Raw genomic sequence first — 18,705 nt, 5'->3', positions numbered from 1 at the left:
GGAGTCTCGCTCTGTTGCCGGGCTGCAGTGCAGTGGCACGATCTTGGCTCACTGTAACCTCCACCTCCCACGGGTTCAAGTGATTCTCCTGCCTCAGCCTCCCGAGTAGTTGGGACTACAGGGGCCCGCCACCATGCCCAGCTAATTTTTGTATTTTTAGTGGAGATGGGGTTTCACCATGCTGACCAGGATGGTCTTAATATCTTGACCTTGTGATCCACCCACCTCGGCCTCCCAAAGTGCTGGGATTACAGGCATGAGCCACTGCGCCTGGCCTATTATTTATTATTATTATTTTTTGAAACAGAGTCTCACTCTGTTGCCCAGGCTGAAGTGCAGTGTCATGATCTTGGTTCACTGCAACCTCTACCTCCCGGGTTTAAGCAATTCTGCTGCCTCAGCCTCCCGAGTAGCTGGGACTAGAGGTGCACACCACTACGCCTGGCTAATTTTTTGTATTTTTAAGTAGAATGAAGTTTCGCCATGTTGGCCAGGCGCGTCTCCAACTCCTGACCTCAGGTGATCCGCCTGCTTCAGCCTCCCAAAGTGCTGGCAATATAGGCATGAGCCACCATGGCCATAAGCTTCAAATTATTAATGACTCTGGGCATTGCTAATTTAGGAAGTATCATTATATGTTTGTTTATGTATGGGTATATTACATCATGCTTGTTACTATAAACCACTTGTTGAGTGAGGCTTGTCAGCTGGAAACTACAAACAGCCAGGGTGTTTCCTGAGGGTTTGCTTAGTCTGGTCCAATATGTTGTTGATAGGTCTGTCTAAGTGTATAAATCTTTGAACCATAAAGTTGAACATTCTTAGGTACTAGTTCTGATCAGTGATGAGTCATTTAAAGATATTGCCTCAGAGTTTTCTTACCTTTATAATTGGCCATAGCCATTGTAAAACTGGAAATGACAGTTTCATCTTTGTTGCTGAATCACTGTCCCGAATCCCTGGATGTGTCTTACTCCAGATTTTTTTGGTGGGCCGTCAGATAGGTTTTCATACCTTGATCACTTCTATGATATTCAGCTCTTAAAATTATAATTATGAGCTGGGTACAGTCACTTGTGCCTGTAATCCCAGCAACTCAGGAGGCTGAGGTGGGAGGAATGCTTCAGCCTACACAGTCGAGACTGCAGTGAGCTATGATCGCGCCACTATACTTCAACCTGGGCGACAGAGACAGACCCCTTCTTTTAAATAAAATAAGATGATTAGAATTTTGACCATTTTAATTCTTAAAAGCTTTTTGAATTATTAATAGAAAGCTTAATGAAATTCCTTAATTTTTGCATGTCCAGGTGATATTCAGTACTTTCAAAATAAGAATTATCTAAAACTAATTAATTGAAGTATCTTATATTTTAAAAGTAAGTTTAAAAGTAAGTTAATAAAGGCTGGGCATGGTGACTCATGCCTGTAATCTCAGCACTTTGGGAGGCTGAGGCTGGCAGTATACTTGAGGTGAGGAGTTCGAGACCACCCTGGCCAACTTGGTGAAACCCTGTCACTACTAAAAATACAAAAATTAGCTAGGCATGGTGCTGGGTGCCTGGAATCCCAGCTACTCAGGAGGCTGAGGCAAGAGAATCGCTTGAACCCTGGAGGCGGAGGTTACAGTGAGCCGAGATTGTGCCACTGCACTCCAGCCTGGGTGACAGAGTGAGACTCCGCTTCAAAAAAAACAAAAACAAAAACAAAAAAAAGTAAGTTAATAATACAAAGTTGTATAAAACATCCCAAAGGCCTTACAAAAATATTAGCTTTTAAATTAAAGAGTATAATTACCAAAAAAAGGAGATAATTATGATGATGATAAAGATAGCAATGATGTATATTTTGAGGGTCAACATGTGCCAGACGCTGAGCTAAGGTGCCATGCTTATATTATGTCACTTATCTTCAAAACCACTCTACAGGGTTGTTGTTTTTATTCCCACTTTCAGGTGAGACTTTTAGGGAAACTGATTGTCTTGATCAGGGTAACCCAGAAGAAGAGCCTGTATTCAAACCCAACTCTTCCTGGCTCCTGAGCCTACATTTCATCTTATAAGCATATCTCTATTTTATCTCGCTTCCTAGTTGACCAAACTACGCTATACACATAGAGTGATAATTTACTTCTCCTGTTTGAATTTTGCTAATGTGTGAGGTGGACTTTTAATTATTCTGAGTTTGGTTCAAGGGAATGAGCTTATAAGATTTGAAAGATTTAGAAAAATATAATTGCTTTATAACTGTTATCATGTACTAAAAATTTCTGAATTTGAAGGAACAGAATTTTATTAACCCTTTGTTAAGATTAAAATCCCACAAGGATTGTAGAAGTATCTAGGCAGGATCTCCTTTTATTTATTTATTTATTTTCCCGAGATGGAGCCTTGCTCTGTCACCCAGGCTGGAGTGCAATGGCGCGATCTCGGCTCACTGCAATCTCCGCCTCTCGCGTTCAAGCAATTCTCCTGCCTCAGCCTCCTGAGTGGCTGGGATTACAGGCGCCTGCCACCACACCCGGCTAATTTTTGTGTTTTTTTAGTAGAGGCAGAGTTTCACCTTGTTGGCCAGGCTGGTCTCGAACTCCTGACCTCGTGATCCGCCTGCCTCGGCCTCCCAAAGTGTTGAGATTAACAGGCATGAGCCACTGCGCCCCGCCAGGATCTCCTTTATACAGTAAATTAATGAAAAAAAAAATCCCATTTATCCAGTTTCATTAGGAGGTGAGGTATTCCATGAATGAAATTTCCTGTAGGATGAAGACTCAATGGCCCAAACTATTTTTATGTTAATAATTTTGAGGGAGGTCTTTTAAAAGTGTATTTACTTGCCAGTGCTGTCCAAAACACTGGAATTCTGAACCTCATTTAACAGTTCAGTGATGATTCAGTTCATTTTGCATTTGACCACTACTTTCAGTTTAGTTTCTCTTCGTCTCTTAGTTTCTTTTGCTGGTCCTGCTGTCACTCTGCCTATCTTGTGCATCCCACCTCCCCTCCATAGAACCACTGATAGACCAAAAACACATTTTTCGTACTTTATTGCTTCCTCACCACTTTGGGTGAGGAGAACAGTGAGTCTGTGGAGAATTCCATGGTATAAAAGAGTTAACTGATTTTGAGAAAGGGTCTCTTCTAGTAATAAAAATCCTTGGATTTAGCAAGAGCTGTTTTTGGGGAGCCTTGGGGACCATTTTTGCCTTTTCTTTGGAGGACTAAAATTGTTGAATGACTGATTTTTAAGGTAAATAAGATGTGATGGGTTTAACAACAATTATCTTAAATAATTGGTTTGTATTATTTTTAAATTCAAGGGTGGATATTTCAGCGTGAATCTGAATGAAGAAATTTTGAGAAGAGGTCTTGGCAAAACTGTTCTTGTTAAAGGGCTTAAATATGATTCTAAAATCTATTGGAGAGTTCACAGAAACTTACTTAAAGCTGAATTAACAGCCTTAAAAAAAGGAGAAGGAATATGGAAGGAAGACTCTGAAAAAGAAAGTTATTTGGAAAAATTAAAAGATTCCTGGAGAATATGGAAAAAGGACAGTTTTCTAAAAACAACAGGATCAGATTTCAACTTGAAAAAAGAAAGTTATTATGACAAACTTAGAAGGACTTATGAAATATGGAAAGACAACATGAACAACTACTCCTTAATACTGAAGTTCAAAGAACTTATAAGTCGCATACACTTTCGTAGAAAAGGGTGAAACAGTCAAGAGATCTAGAGGTAACCTTCTCCAAAGAGTAAATATGTAAATATATGGACATTTTTGACTCAAAATGGGAGTTTTGCCAAATGATCAAAGTGTTAGTCTAATGGTATTTAAATATTAAAAAGAGATGATTATTATAATGTCAGAATTAATTTAAACAAATTATAATTAATTAATATGATTTTAGGAAAGATGAAATACTTCATGAGAAGTTACCAGGCTGAATGATTTATATATATAGCGCTACTGTGTGAAGAGAAAGTTTAACTCTTCACCACTATGTTGTTTTTAGTTATTTTGGGCAGCTATATTGAATTTTTTGTTTCTTTGTTTTGACACGAGGTTTCGCTCTTGTTGCCCAGGCTGGAGTGCAGTGGCGTGATCTCAGCTCACTGCAACCTCCTGTTTCCTGGGTTCAAGTGATTCTCCTGCCTCAGCCTCCCAAGTAGCGGGGATTACAGGCATGCGCCACCATGCCCAGCTAATTTTGTATTTTTAGTAGAGACGGGGTTTCTCCATGTTGGTCAGGCTGGTCTCGAACTCCCGACCTCAGATGATCTGCCCACCTCGGCCTCCCAAAGGGCTAGGATTACAGGCGTGAGCTACCCAGCCCAGCTTTTTTTGTTTTAACACGGAGTTTTGCTCTTGTCACCCAGGCTGCAGTGCAGTGGCGTGATCTTGGCTCACTGCAACCTCTGCCTCCTGGGTTCAAGTGATTCTTCTGCCTCAGCCACCCAAGTACCTGGGACTACAGGAGCTCACCATGAAGGCTGGCTAATTTTTGTATTGCCATATTGAATTTTTGTTTAAAGAAGATACATGTTTATTTTTCCAGTTTTATTACCTTTCACTATAATAAAGGAATTCTTTATGCTTTATGTGCAAAGTAGCTTTTTTCTCCTAACTGCTTTCTAATTGCTTGTGAATTTGGGGGCAGGGTCTCTTAGATCATTCCTTGTAATAAAGAATGGCTAATTTCTAACTGTTGTTAGATGAGGGGGCTAATCCAGAGGACAAAAACAATGTACTAGCTGGGCATGGTGGCTCAAGCCTGTAATCCCAGCACTTTGGGAGGCTGAGGTGGACGGATCACTTGAGGTCAGGAGTTCGAGACCAACGACCAGCCTGGCTAATATGGTGAAACCCCCGTCTCTACTAAAAATACAAAATTAGCCAGATGTGGTGGCTCACACCTGTAATCTCACGTACTTGGGAGGCTGAGGCAGGAGAATCGCTTCAACCTGGGATGTAGAGGTTGCAGTTAGCCCAGATCACACCACTGCACTCCTGCTTGGGTGACAGAGCGAGACTCCGTTTCAAAAACAAAACAAACAAAAAAACAATGTACTGAGGATGGCAGCACAGAGGATAGAAAAAACTGAGATGCCTGACATTGTTGAGTCCTTGACGTAGCCAATACTTGAACTGCCCTGCTTCCCAATTTCTTGTTATTTGAGATAGCAATTAAAAAACTTGCTGATAAAATCATCTTGACAGTGTAAGCTTCTTTTTTTTTTTTTTTTTTTTTTGAGACGGAGTCTCGCTCTGTCGCCCAGGCTGGAGTGCAGTGGCGCGATCTCGGCTCACTGCAAGCTCCGCCTTCCGGGTTTACGCCATTCTCCTGCCTCAGCCTCCTGAGTAGCTGGGACTACAGGCGCCCGCCACCTCGCCCGGCTAGTTTTTTGTATTTTTTAGTAGAGACGGGGTTTCACCGTGTTCGCCAGGATGGTCTCGATTTCCTGACCTCGTGATCCGCCCCTCTCGGCCTCCCAAAGTGCTGGGATTACAGGCTTGAGCCACCGCGCCCGGCCGACAGTGTAAGCTTCTTTCGCCAGGCCAGCAGTAATGCACTCACATCCACAAAGTCTATACAAGTTTTTTTTTTTAATGGTTTATGATACCAAGAAAATTCAGAGTTATCATCTAGTCCAGATAGCTGACTCCTGTTAGAATTAATAGCACAGAATGAGAAGTATACTGCTGCTGCTGCCTGACTCCTTTTTTTTTTTTTTGAGGTGGAGTCTTGCCCTGTCGCCAGACTGGAGTGCAGGGTTCACTGCAACCTCTGCCTTCCCAAGTTCAAGCAATTCTCCTGCCTCAGCCTCCCGAGTAGCTGGGACTACAGGCACCACGCCCAGCTAATTTTTACATTTTTATTAGAGATAGGGTTTCGCCATGTTGGCCAGGATGGTCTCGATCTCTTGACCTCGTGATCCGCCGGCCTCAGCCTCCCAAAGTGCTAGGATTACAGGTGTGAGCCACTGCGCCCGACCCTGACTCCTTCTTAGAACATAAGAAAATGGATTCTGCATCCTTTAGAAATTAAACATTCATTTTCAATGAGGTCCCAAATGTTCCAAAGATTTTATGTGTGAATGTGTTTTATTTGATGACCTTTCTTTGGGATAGGATAGGAAGTCACATCCTAGTTTTTATTTCCTGGTTTCTATGCCTCAATAGCTTTTTGTTTTAAGGGGATGTTTTATTTTTATTTACAGGGAAGTTAACCGAGTATATTTAAACTAGTTTTGTGGCAAGCTCTTGAGCCTTTTTCTTTTCCAACTTGACATTGTGAATTACAGAATTTGGACCTAAGTCATTGTCTTCTAGTGATGTCAGATTGTATCATAGTTATCACTGTAGTTAGTTCTGATGGCCTCTACCAGCTCAGCCAGCATACAACTATCTTTCCAGTTAAGCCGTATGAAAGTGAGACTGATGTAGGTCATCCTGTGACTTGATCTAACCTTTCCCTTGATGATGTAGTAGGGAACCCTGATTTTATGAACAAGATGAGCAATGAGAAATGCAGATCAAGGGGTCTCCTCTCATGTGCAGTCACTGTTGCTGTCTATTCTTGTTCTCCACTTAGACGGTGGCAGTATTCATACTTACGTGAAAATCATATGGTTCTTGGGTGGAGAATTTCCATTGACTGGCAGCTTTTTTCTGGGCCTGCATTCACTTTTTCAGCCTGTCTCTGGTCAGTATCATAGAGCAGCTTGTTGGATAACCCAAGCACAAGCTGAACCGGGTAATTTTAGAAAAGCTAGATCTTTTGTCACTGGGATGGTTATAACAGGGCCATCTGAAAAAGTAAAAAGTCCCTATTAGGCTGGATATCAGACCAAAGCCCATACTCTTTGCCTTTCTTACATAGAGGATTTACTACTTTTTGGTCTTGTTGGGGCTCAGAACATGACACCCCAAAATGTGGCACCTTGGCATACTGAGTATTTTAAGTTGAAGGAAATTGAGAACACTGCAGAAGCAGGAAGGTCACTCTCTGACCTTCTGCCACCTTTCTTTCCTGAAGCAGGCCATAAAATAATTATCTGACCTGCCTCTCTTGAAAGTAGGTCAGAAGACCCTTATATCAGAGGGAGTCTTCTCTATCCCCAGAGGCCAAGAAAAATCTGATCAAATCGGCCTTATTCCCCCAAGTTTATTTATTTTTGTTTTCGAGATGGGGTATTGCTCTGTCACCCAGGCTAGAGTGCAATGGTGTGATCTTGGCTTATTGCAACCTCTGCCTCCTGGGTTCAAGCGATTCTCCTGCCTCAGCCTCCCAAATAACTGGGATTACAGGCATGTACCACCACACCTGGCTAATTTTTGTATTTTTAGTAGAGACAGGGTTTTGCCATGTTGGCCAGGCTGGTCTCGAACTCCTAATCTCAGGTGATCCACCTGCCTCTGCCTCCCAAAGTCCTGGGATTACAGCTGTGAGCCACTGTGCCCAGCCAGCTCCCCCGAGTTTGATACCATTAGGTCGTACCCATTTGTCCTCTGCATGATCGTCCATAAATATACATAGTTTTCCCTGGGTTTTTGAGTCTTCATTTCTGATGGCTCTTATGTCATATAAAATTTATATTAAATAAATTTTTATAGGTTTTTCTCTTGTTAATCTGTCTTTTATGAGGGATGTCAGTCTGAATCTTGCAATGAGTGAGGAAAAGATACTATGATTTTCCCCTACAATCTTGTCTTTAAAAAAACAGGATCCATGGCCACTCTGTTTTCCTTTCGGCCTTCTTTTCTTTTGGTACTTTGGGTACCTAGACTTCCTTGCTTTTAAAATATTTTTCTATCAAATGAATTTGGTTCTTTGTTTCTAAAGGATTGGATTTTTTGGTTCTTTTCAGTCTCTTCTTAATTTACGTTTCCTTTTTTGGGGTTTTTCATTTTCTATTCATACTTTTTCTTTTTTTTTCTTTTTTTTTTTTTTGAGATGGAGTCTTGCTCTGTTGCCCAGACTGGAGTGCAGTGGCACAATCTCGGATCACTGCAACCCCCGCCTCCTGGGTTCACTCCATTCTCCTGCCTCAGCCTCCTGAGTAGCTGGGACTATAGGCGCTCGCCACTACGCCCGGCTAATTTTTTGTATTCTTTAGTAGAGACAGGGTTTCACTGTGTTAGCCAGGATGGTCTCGATCTCCTGACCTCATGATCCACCCACCTCGGCCTCCCAAAGTGCTGGCATGAGCCACCGCGCTCGGCATACTTTTTCTTTTTTTCTTGAGGTGGAGTCTCACTCTGTCACCCATGCAGGAGTGCAGTGGCATGATCTCGGCTCACTGCAACCTCCATCTCCTCGGTTCAAGTGATTCTCCTGCCTCAACTTCCTGAGCAGCTGGGATTACAGGTGTGTGCCACCACACCTGGCTAATTTTTTTATTTTTAGCAGAGATGGGGTTTCGCCATGTTGGCCAGGCTGGTCTTGAACTCCTAATCTCAGGCAATCTGCCCACCTCAGCCTTCCAAAATGCTGTGATTACAGGCATGAGCCACTGTGCCTAGCCGGAAACACATGTACTCTTCCACTAAGTGATGGGAATGTCAGCTCTTATCCAGGCACTTCCTCTCTCTTGCCTCACTTCTCAAATCATGCCTCTTTCTTCTTGTCTCAGAAAAATGAAATGCTGGCAGGTCCAGTAGCTTAGCAAATTTCAGGAGAGACAATCATGATTTCCCAGGATAGCGGGATATGTAATACCCTCAGCCTTGTAAAAAGAGAAGGGAAGTGTTAATGTCAAATCTCCTCCCCCATTTGAATGGGAAAGGGAAAGGATGGTTGCTGCTCTGTAGACTCTAACTTTTCCACTCCTCCTTACTCCCAGACCTCTTCTCTTAGCTGGTACTTGTGAAACCTAAATCAGCTTGACTTCTCCCACTACTGGGAAGTCTGGGGATACTGCTGCCTGAAATACCGTCTTCTTAAAACTTGACTCAAAGGAAAATTAGAGCCATGGATCCCAACAGTGCTGCTGTTATGCCTGCTATATCTGGTAACTCCTGGAGTCCGGTAGAGATCCCAGTCAGTACCTCACACCAACCTAATATGCTTGCAAACCTGCTTTTAGAGAATTAACTGCACCGGGCACGGTGGCTCATGCCTGTAATCCCAGCACTTTGGGAGGCCGAGGCAGGCAGATCACTTGAGGCTAGGAGTTCGAGACCAGCCTCGCCAACATGGTAAAACCCTGTCTCTAATAAAAATACAAAAATTAGCCAGGTGTGGTGGCAGGTGCCTGTAGTCCCAGCTACTCGGGAGGCTGAGGCAGAGAATTGCTTAAACCCAGGAGGCGGAGGTGGCAATGAGCTGAGATCGTGCCACTGCACTCCAGCCTGGGTGACGGAGCAAGACTCCATCTCAAAAAAAGAATCAACTGCACTTGAGGCAGGCAGATAATGTTATGCAAGAGTTTTATCTTCTTCTGAATTGCTCCAGCATCATTTGGCTCCTCAACAATGTAAGGACTGCATCTTTGAGCTATAAGACCCTCCCTTGGGTAATTAAACTCTATGTGCTGTCAAGGGGCATGTTGTTGACACAGTTTGTCCCCAGTCCAGTGTTACATGTGCTAGCTACCATTTGTTAAAGTAGGCAGATAGCCACAAATGAGCAGACAAGGGAGCTCCTCTGAGAAAAGTCCTGGAGATGCTGCCCACTAATAATCAGCACTGCCCACTCACAGTCAGCAAAAACAAAACAAAACAACAAAAAAACAAAACCCAGTGGCTACACTGGCTACTTCTGGCCTTATGGTTGGTCTCCTGCATTCCTAAAGGGTACGTATAAGGCCCAAGCCACAGATACCATGGTAGAAACTTTCCCTGCTGATGAGCATGTGCACTCCTCCAAAAATTCACCCTAGAGTAGCCTTTTGCTCATTATAATAGTAAAAAACACTCCCCTGGGTGGAGATTTTAAATGCTGATGAGACATGTGACATGTGTACTGGCATGTACAACCACAGAGCGTGCACGCCCAAAGAGACTTCCTGAAACATCTTGCGAGTAACATTCCCCTCACGCCCCTTTCTGAATAATCATGTCATATTCTCATAAAGAGAATCCTCCAGCACTAGCTGCTGCTGGCTTTTTTTTTGAGACAGAGTCTTGCCTCTGTCGCTCAGGCTGGAGTGCGGTGGTGCGATCTTGGTTCCCTGCAAACTCTGCCTGCTGGGTTCAAGTGATTCTCCTGCATCAGCCTCCCGAGTACCTGGGACCACAGGCACACACCATCACACCTAGCTACATTTTTGCATTTTTAGTAGAGACAGGGTTTCACCATGTTTGCCAGGCTGGTGTTGAACTCCTGACCTCAAGTGATCCACCTGCCTTGGCCTCCCAAAGTGCTGGGATTACAGGTATAAGCCACCGCACCTGGCCTGCTGCTGGTTTCTTATTTCACCATGTACTGTCTCTTTACTTAAATGTTACTACTACTGTTTTTCCAGCTGGAGCAACCTAGAGCTGTTTTTCACTCCTCTCTAGGAATGTACTTTATCTTCCTTCAATAAACTCTGCTAATTAACCCTTGCTGTGCATCTCTTGGCTGAATTATTTCTTCCAAGTTAGACTAGAACTGAGAATTCCTGCACCTCCTGATAACACATTGACATAAAGAGGCTACGTGGTTCAAGAAGCCAAGAAACAGCGGTGTTCTAGACGTTCAGGGTACCAACAGAAACAGTATTGCTTAGCCATCATTAAAAGATGACAGGGCTAGGCGCAGTGGCTCACGCCTGTAATCGCAGCACTTTGGGAGGCCGAGGTGGGCAGATCACTTGAGGTCAGGAGTTCCAGACCAGCCTGGCCAACATGATGAAACCCCATATCTACTAAAAATAAAAAAATTAACTGGGCGTGGTGGTGGGCGCCTGTAGTCCCAGCTACTCCAGAGGCTGAGGCAGAAGAATTGCTTGAACCCAGGAGGCGGAGGTTGCCGTGAGCTGAGATTGCACCACTGCTCTCCAGCCTGGTGACAGAGTGAGACTCCTTCTCAAAAAAGAAAAAAGAAATGACAGCTATACTAAGGGAGTGGCTACACTGCTGGGATAGTTGAGGAGGAGCTGGTTTCCTAGGAGATGCTTCTTAATGATATGGAGCTTCTCTAAAGTCACTACCAAGGCAGCTATTTCTTTTTCTTTTCTTTTTCTTTTTCTTTTTTTTTTGAGATGGAGTTTCACTCTTGTTGTCCAGGCTGGAGTGCAATGGCACGATCTCAGCTCACCTCAACCTCTGCCTCCCGGGTTCAAGCAATTCTCCTGCCTCAGCCTCCCGAGTAGCTGGGATTACAGGCATGTGCCACCATGCCCAGCTAATTTGGTATTTTTAGTTTCAGAGAAGGGGTTTCTTCATGTTGGTCAGGCTGGTCTCTAACTCCGAACCTCAGGTGATCCACCTACCTTGGCTTCCCGAAGTCCTGGGATTACAGGCATAAGCCACTGCACCCAGCCACCGAGGCAGCTATTTCTATGAAGGCAAATCACAGGGAGAAAGTAATACAAATTTATTAATATGAAAAGGCTGAAGAAAATAAAAAACTCAAGATTAATATTAAAATGGTTAAGGCCAGGCGCAGTGGCTCATGCCTGTAATCCTAACACTTTGGGAGGTCAAGGTGGGTGGATCACCTGAGGTCAGGAGTTTGAGACCACCCTGACCAACATGGTGAAACTCTGTCTCTACTAAAAATATAAAAATTAGCCAGATGTGGTAGCGGGCACCTGTAATCCCAGCTACTCAGGAAACTGAGGCAGGAAAATCGCTTGAACTGGGGAGGTGGAGGTTGTAGTGAGCCGAAATTGTGCCACTGTACTCCAGCCTGGGTGAAAGGGTAAGACTCTGTTTAAAAACAATAAAAGACTAAACAAATAAAAAATTAAAATTTTTTGTTTTAAAATTTTAAAACACCTGCCAGGCGAGGTGGTTCACCGCTATAATCCCAGCACTCTGGGAGGCTGAGGTGGGCAGATCACCTAAGGTCAGGAGTTCGAGACAAGCCTGGCCAACATGGCAAAACCTTGTCTCTACTAAAAATACAAAAATGACCCGGGCGTGGTGGTGGGCACCTGCAATCCCAATTACTCGTGAGGCTGAGACAGGAGAATTGCTTGAACCTGGGAGGCGGGGGTTGCAGTGAGCTGATTGTTGTGCCACTGCACTCCAGCCTGGGCGATAGAGCGAGACTTTGTGTTAAAAAAATAAAATAAAATAGGTTAAGAACAGAAATTTAACAGTAAAATAGTAAAAATGCTTTTTAAATGAACAAACTATACTTTCTTTTTCTTTTTTTTTTGAGACGGAGTCTGGCTCTGTCGCCCAGGCTGGAGTGCAGTGGCGCGATCTCGGCTCACTGCAAGCTCCGCCCCCCGGGTTCCCGCCATTCTCCTGCCTCAGCCTCCCGAGTAGCTGGGACTACAGGCGCCGCCACCACGCCCGGCTAATTTTTTTGTTTTTGTATTTTTAGTGGAGATGGGGTTTCATTGTGTTAGCCAGGATGGTCTCGATCTCCTGACCTCGTGATCCGCCCGTCTCGGCCTCCCAAAGTGCTGGGATTACAGGCTTGAGCCACCGCGCCCGGCCTATACTTTCTTTTTCAAGGTGGCAATTTGAACTCATTCTTTTAACTTGCATTCCTCCCATTAAAATTACATCAAACTATTAAATATTATAATTTGAAAATGATATTAATGATGGAAAATCAGGAAAGGTATCATTAATTAGCTAGATATTTTAATATTTTGCAAATTATGATGAGGTGGTATTGTACTGAGATACTGATGACTTGAGTTCATTATTATACTTAAAGGAAAAAGGTAGGCTTTATCTAGTAAGTAAGTGGGTAGGATTACCCAATTACAATCCAAAAAGCCCATCCCCTTGTTTGGGATCTCTGAGAGTTACTCCCTTTTGGTCAGGTCTAGAGGTAGTTCCTCATGGTCTGGAAGCCTTAGTTCAAATGTCAATGCATCCACTATATAATGCGAGGGAAAACAGAATTCAGTGGTCCACAACTATGTCTTGTCCTGCCGGAGAGGAATAATGATAGCTCCTGGTTCTAGTTGTGTGTGTTTCTTGGTCATATCATCTGGGTGCCTCAGTTCTGTTCTCTGTAAGATCATCCTTATCCTCCATGGCCTCTTCAAAAATAGCCATTGGAGGCTGGGCGTGGTGGCTCATGCCTGTAATCCCAGCACTTTGGGAGGCTGAGGTGGGCGGATCACAAGGTCAGGAGATCGAGACCATCCTGGCTAACATGGTGAAACCCTGTCTCTACTGAAAATACAAAAAATTAGCTGGGAGTGGTGGTGGGCACCTATAGTCCCAGCTACTCTGGAGGCTGAGGCAGGAGAATGGCATGAACCCGGGAGGCAGAGCTTGCAGTAAGCCGAGATCGTGCCACTGCACTCCAGCCTGGGCAACAGAGTCAGACTCTGTCTCAAAAAAAAAAAAAAAAAAAATAGCTATTGGAGCAGATCCACCTTTTGAGATCTGGACACCTCTTTCTATTGATCTGGGTTGAGAAGCCCAGGGATGGCTAAAGGGTTGAGAATCACAGGACTTTATTCTTCCAGAGACTTAATCTTATATGGTTATGAGATTTACCAATTTACTAGGCAGGATGGAGGTCTTTGGGGATCTTTTGATCTCACTTGGTTCTGTTCTGAGTATTACTGCTTTGTTTCTTGTTCATTTTTAATGAACACATTGGAACATTGTTTTTCTTTTTTTTTTTGAGACAGGGTCTTGCTCTATTGCCCAAGGTGGAGTACAGTGGCATGATCTCAATGCACTGCAACCTCTGCCTCCAGGGCTCAAGTGATCCTCCCACCTCAGCCTCCTGAATAGGTGAGACTACAGGTGCGCACCAGCACCACTATGTCCAGCTAATTTTTTTGTGTTTTTTGTAGACACGGGTTTCACCATGTTGTCCAGGCTGAATTTGAACTCTTGGGCTTGAGTGATCTGCTGGCCTTGGCCTCCTAAAATGTTGGGATTACAGGGTGAGCTACCGTACCTGGCCAACCACTGTTTTTCTTTCTTTTCTTTTTTTTTTTTGAGACAGAGTCTTGCTCTGATGCCCAGGCTGGAGTGCAGTGGCACGATCTCAGCTCACTGCAACCTCCGCCTTCTGGGTTCAAGCAATTCTCCTGCCTCAGCCTCCCGAGTAGCTGGTACTACAGACGCGCACCACCATGCCTGGCTAATTTTTTTCTGTATTTTTAGTAGAGACAGGGTTTCAACATATTGGCCTGGCTGGTCTTGAACCCCTGTCCTCATGGTCTGCCCGCCTCAGCCTCCCAAAGTGCTGGGAATTACAGGCATGAGCCACTGCACCCGGCCTAAACACTGTTTTTCATTTGTAGGCTCTGCCTATTAGTGAGATGTGAAATCAATTAAAAAAGAAAAAGATAAAGGAACAGAACAGGATAAAATATATCAGAGTGCATTGAAAATAGCAAAGGTAAGTATTGTTAATTTTTTGTTATAAATATATTTGAATGTATGTACTCGTTTGCAATGCAAAAATATGACATTATTGGTTACTAAAAGTCAGTACCAAGGATCTCATTTTCTAGCACACTCTTTGGAAGAAACCTGATTATCCTTTCCTTCCTTTCCTTTTCTTCCTTTCCTTCCTTCCTTTCTTTCTTTTCTTTCTTTTCTTCCTTTTCTTTCTTTCTTTTATCTTTCTTCCTTTTTTAGACAGAATCTTGCTCTGTCACCCAGGCTGGAGTGCAGTGGTGCAGTCTTGACTCACTGCAACCTCTGCCTCCTGGGTTCAAGCCATTCTCTTCCCTCAGCCTTCCTAGTAGCTGGAACCACAGGTGCACGCCACCATACCCAGCTAATTTTTAAATTTTTAATAGAGACAGGGTTTCACCATGTTGGCCAGGCTTGTCTTGAACTCCTGACCTCATTTGCCTACCTCGGGTTCCCAAAGTACTGGGCTTACAAGCGTGAGCAACCACACCCGGCCAGCCTGATTATTTCTATAACTCAAGTGAAGACAGTGAGTAATTCAGACAGAAATAAGGTTTTTAAAAAATTGAGGCATTAGGATCATTACTTCTATTTTCTGCTTCATTTTGGTTATCAAAACACTTTATTTCTGTGTAACTAGCAATGAAATTGAGGAATTAGCACCCTATTCTGTTCTGCAGCACTGTACATGTATCTATTTTAGCACTCGTTATTTATATTGTAAATATTTATTTACATGCCTCTCTAGTCCAAGGTACAGTAGACTTTATAATTCAAATACTGAATTTTGGATCATTTCTGCTCCTTCCACAGCAGGATTTGGCCCTATTTCTTGCTCATATAGGGAACTCCGTAAATATTTGTTAAATAAATGAATGAAAGAATAAATGAGTGGACCATCACAGTGTTGCCTTGTCATTTTGACCAGGACCTTTTTTTTTTTAGTCAGAATTTCCCCCATGCATCCCATGAGCCTACACCATGAAGATTAATTTGCTGAAGTGATCTGAGAGAACATTTTGTAAACTTGTCAAGTTTGAAAAGGGAGACATTTATTTTGGACAAAGCAAGCCATCTTAATATGTAGCTAGTTTAATTATGCAAATAAGTGAAACAAAAACTAAATACAAATTTTAAGGTGTAGTTTTTCCTTTTGCTCTGTTTATACAGAAAAATCTAACCATTTGTTTTCTGCTTAAAAATAAACAGATGTTAGTAAAAGAGACTGCACACCCCACTAGAATTCCAAATGGTAGGGAAGAAGAGTTTTCCTTGTGGTGTAAATTGCCTCCCCCCTCCAACGCCCCCATCTTTCAAAACTTTAGAATTTGTACTGTAACTCTTTCACCAGTGTCTTTCCTCATTTTCTCTCTACAATTCAGTTTGCTTGTCTTTCTAAGCATTTGTTCAATGTCTATAAAAATGGTACTTCAGATTCTTTTAATTGTTGAATTCTACAGAATCTTTTAATGATAGTATTGGAGGGGGAGCCCAGTATATTCCATGAGGGAAATCTGTAGCCTCAAAGTTTCAGTATTACTTCTAAGGCTGAATAAAGAAACTTCAATTAAAGGTCTGTCTTGGTGAGCAAGCCTTGACCATCTTGAAAGTTGCAGATATTGGCTCTGTGGGAGGTCTTTCTGGAAACAACATGCACAGAGCTGAGTTGTGAAGCTCTTAGGAAGGAGGAAAAGGGGGCACTTCCTTCTCTGACACTATTGTTTCCTCCAACTACTTCGTTCCCCTTCCCCCCGCAGGAGAAATAAACAATCAAACACGTTGGGGAAGAACAGAAAATGGGGAAAGTTCACTTTAGCACACTTACTGCCTTTTAAAAAGTGTTCACCTTATCTTGAGAACTAAAATCTCCCGAGAAGTATAACTGAGGTTAAGAAAATCTTAGTTGAATAAAATTAACTTAGGCGCAGCTATGCTACTTTACCTTCACCCAGCATTCACAGGATGAAGTATTTTGCCAAGGTAGTGAAGTGGGGACCTAGTATTTAGAATTCTGATATGTAGTCCAGGCTCATTCCTAAGTTTGAATTTAAATCATGTTTTCTCCTTATTTGTATGGTGAAATGTGCATTTGCTTATAATATTTTTGACCTTTCCAGATAAAATGGGAAAATAGTTATTTAGGCTTGTTATAGAAAAAATATAAATAGCTGCCATTTAAAAATAAATCATTAAAAAAGTTATAGTCTGTTGGTAAATGAAGAATCAGAGTTTAGCCTTAAAAAGTTATTTTCCAGCAGAACACCTGTAGTTCCAGCTACTCAGGAAGCTGAGGCAGGAGGATCCCTTGAGCCCAGCAGTTAGAGCAGTTAAGAGTCCAGCCTGGGCAACATAGTGAGACCCCAGTCTCTAAAAAAACATTATTTTAAAAAAAAACATTATTTTCAGTTGGATGCTCATGCCTGTAATCCTAGTACTTTGGAAGGCCAAGGCGGTTGGATCACCTGAGGTCAGGAGTTTGAGACCAGCCTGACCAACATGGCGAAACCTCGTCTCTACTAAAAAACACAAAAATTAGCTGGGCATGGTGGCGGGTGCCTGTAATCCCAGCTACTCTGGAGGCTGAGGCAGGAGAATCGCTTGAGCCTGGGAGGCAGAGATTGCAGTGAACTGAGATCACGCCACTGCACTCCAGTCTGGGCGACAGAGCAAGACTTTGTCTCAAAAAACAAAACAAAACAAAAAAACATTATTTTCCTCTGTATGCCAAAACATTTCCATTTGTAGACTTCATTCATATTTAAAAACTTTCAGCCGGGCACAGTGGCTCAGGCCTGTAATCCCAGCACTTTGGGAGGTCGAGGTGAGCACATCACCTGAGGTCAGGAGTTCACCTGGCCAACATGGCGAAACCCCATTTCTACTAAAAATACAAAATTAGCCAGGCATGGTGGCGCCTGCCTGTAATCCCAGCTACTTGGGAGGCTGAGGCAGGAGAATCACTTGAACCCAGGAGGGCGAGGTTGCAGTGAGCTGAGATCGTGCAACTGCACTCCAGCCTCGGCAACGAGAGTGAAACTCCATCACACACACACACACAAAATAATAAGTAAATAAATAAAAAGTTTAAATAGGTTTCAAATATTAACAGTAAAGACATATTTGAGAACTCATTTTGTACCAGGCATTTTGCTAAGGGCTTTGCATGCACTGGTCTTATATAATTTACCATAAGAGGCATGTATTTCTTTCAGTAACCAACATCATAGTACTGCAAAAATGTGTTAGTTTATGAATTCAGGTATTTCAGCGAATCTCCATATTCCTGGATAAAGTTGCCAAAATATTAATAATTGTTGAAACACAGTGACTAGTACATAGGGTTTTACTATACTATTCTACTTTTGTGTATGTATAAACACTTCCATGATAAAAAGTGAAAAACACAAAAGAAAACAATCCTTTCAGAGATCAGCTATCCTGGTTGTGTTCCTTCCTCCCCATCTCCAGCTCCTGCCAGTTGGCCCCACATGGGGACACATGCTTCTTCAGCTGGGGAGGGAAAGATTGGCAGCACTTACAGTTGGCCATTACTACTCCTCTCCCCTCAGTCTCCTGTGATGGATTTAGGACATTTTGCTTCTGATCTACTCTGTAGATTAAGTAGTATACATATAAATCAGTCTAAAGGTGTTTTTTCCTTTGGCAGCAGATTTAAGAGAGGGCGCCCTAGGGAACATCTTTTTTTTTTTTTTTTTTTTTTGAGACGGAGTCTCGCTCTGTCATCCAGGCTGGAGTGTAGTGGCACGATCTTTGCTCACTGCAACCTCCACCTCCTGGGTTCAAGCAATTCTCTGCCGCAGCCTCCCGAGGAGCTGGGATTACAGGTGGCTGCCACCACACCTGGCTAATTTTTGTATTTTTAGTAGAGACGGGGTTTTACCATGTTGGCCAGGCTGATCTCGAACTGCTGACCTTGTCATCCACCCGCCTCAGCCTCCCAGAGTGCTGGTATTACAGGTGTGAGCCATCGTGCCCAGCCCACATCTATTCTTTTTATTTGCTAGAATCTCTTCCTGCCTTCACTTGGTAGAACCAGCCCCTTTCATCTTGGGAACAAATCCTCTCTGGTTCCAAGTAGTTCTGATGGGCTGCTATTTATAATATCCCACCTTCCTGGCTATAAGGGTGTGTGTATAATCAGGGTCTGGCCACACATACACTCTACTTATTGTTGTCCACAGTAA

At 43.1% G+C, this 18,705-nt stretch overlaps 1 protein-coding gene across 4 annotated transcripts in view; it reads left to right on the top strand.

The window, feature by feature from the left end:
- Positions 1–14,469, top strand: part of C2H3orf33 (chromosome 2 C3orf33 homolog) — a 53,552-nt gene extending 39,083 nt beyond the window's left edge. For 3 of the 4 annotated variants that reach the window (XM_071091122.1, XM_011752811.3, XM_011752810.2), the window contains 2 exons: positions 3,317–3,735; positions 14,383–14,469. In XM_071091122.1, coding sequence (XP_070947223.1) covers positions 3,317–3,715 — 399 coding nt within the window. In that variant the 3' untranslated portion in view covers positions 3,716–3,735; positions 14,383–14,469. Of the gene's footprint in view, positions 1–3,316; positions 10,550–14,382 lie in introns of those variants that run through there. The other variant, XM_011752809.3, reaches the window with a different exon arrangement.
- The last annotated feature ends 4,236 nt before the right edge of the window (positions 14,470–18,705 follow it).

The sequence above is a fragment of the Macaca nemestrina genome, chromosome 2, assembly GCF_043159975.1.
Source record: "Macaca nemestrina isolate mMacNem1 chromosome 2, mMacNem.hap1, whole genome shotgun sequence".
Classification (NCBI taxonomy): domain Eukaryota; kingdom Metazoa; phylum Chordata; class Mammalia; order Primates; family Cercopithecidae; genus Macaca; species Macaca nemestrina.
The sequence above is the reverse complement of the archived record's forward strand: the minus strand, read 5'-3'. Positions and strand labels throughout refer to the sequence as shown.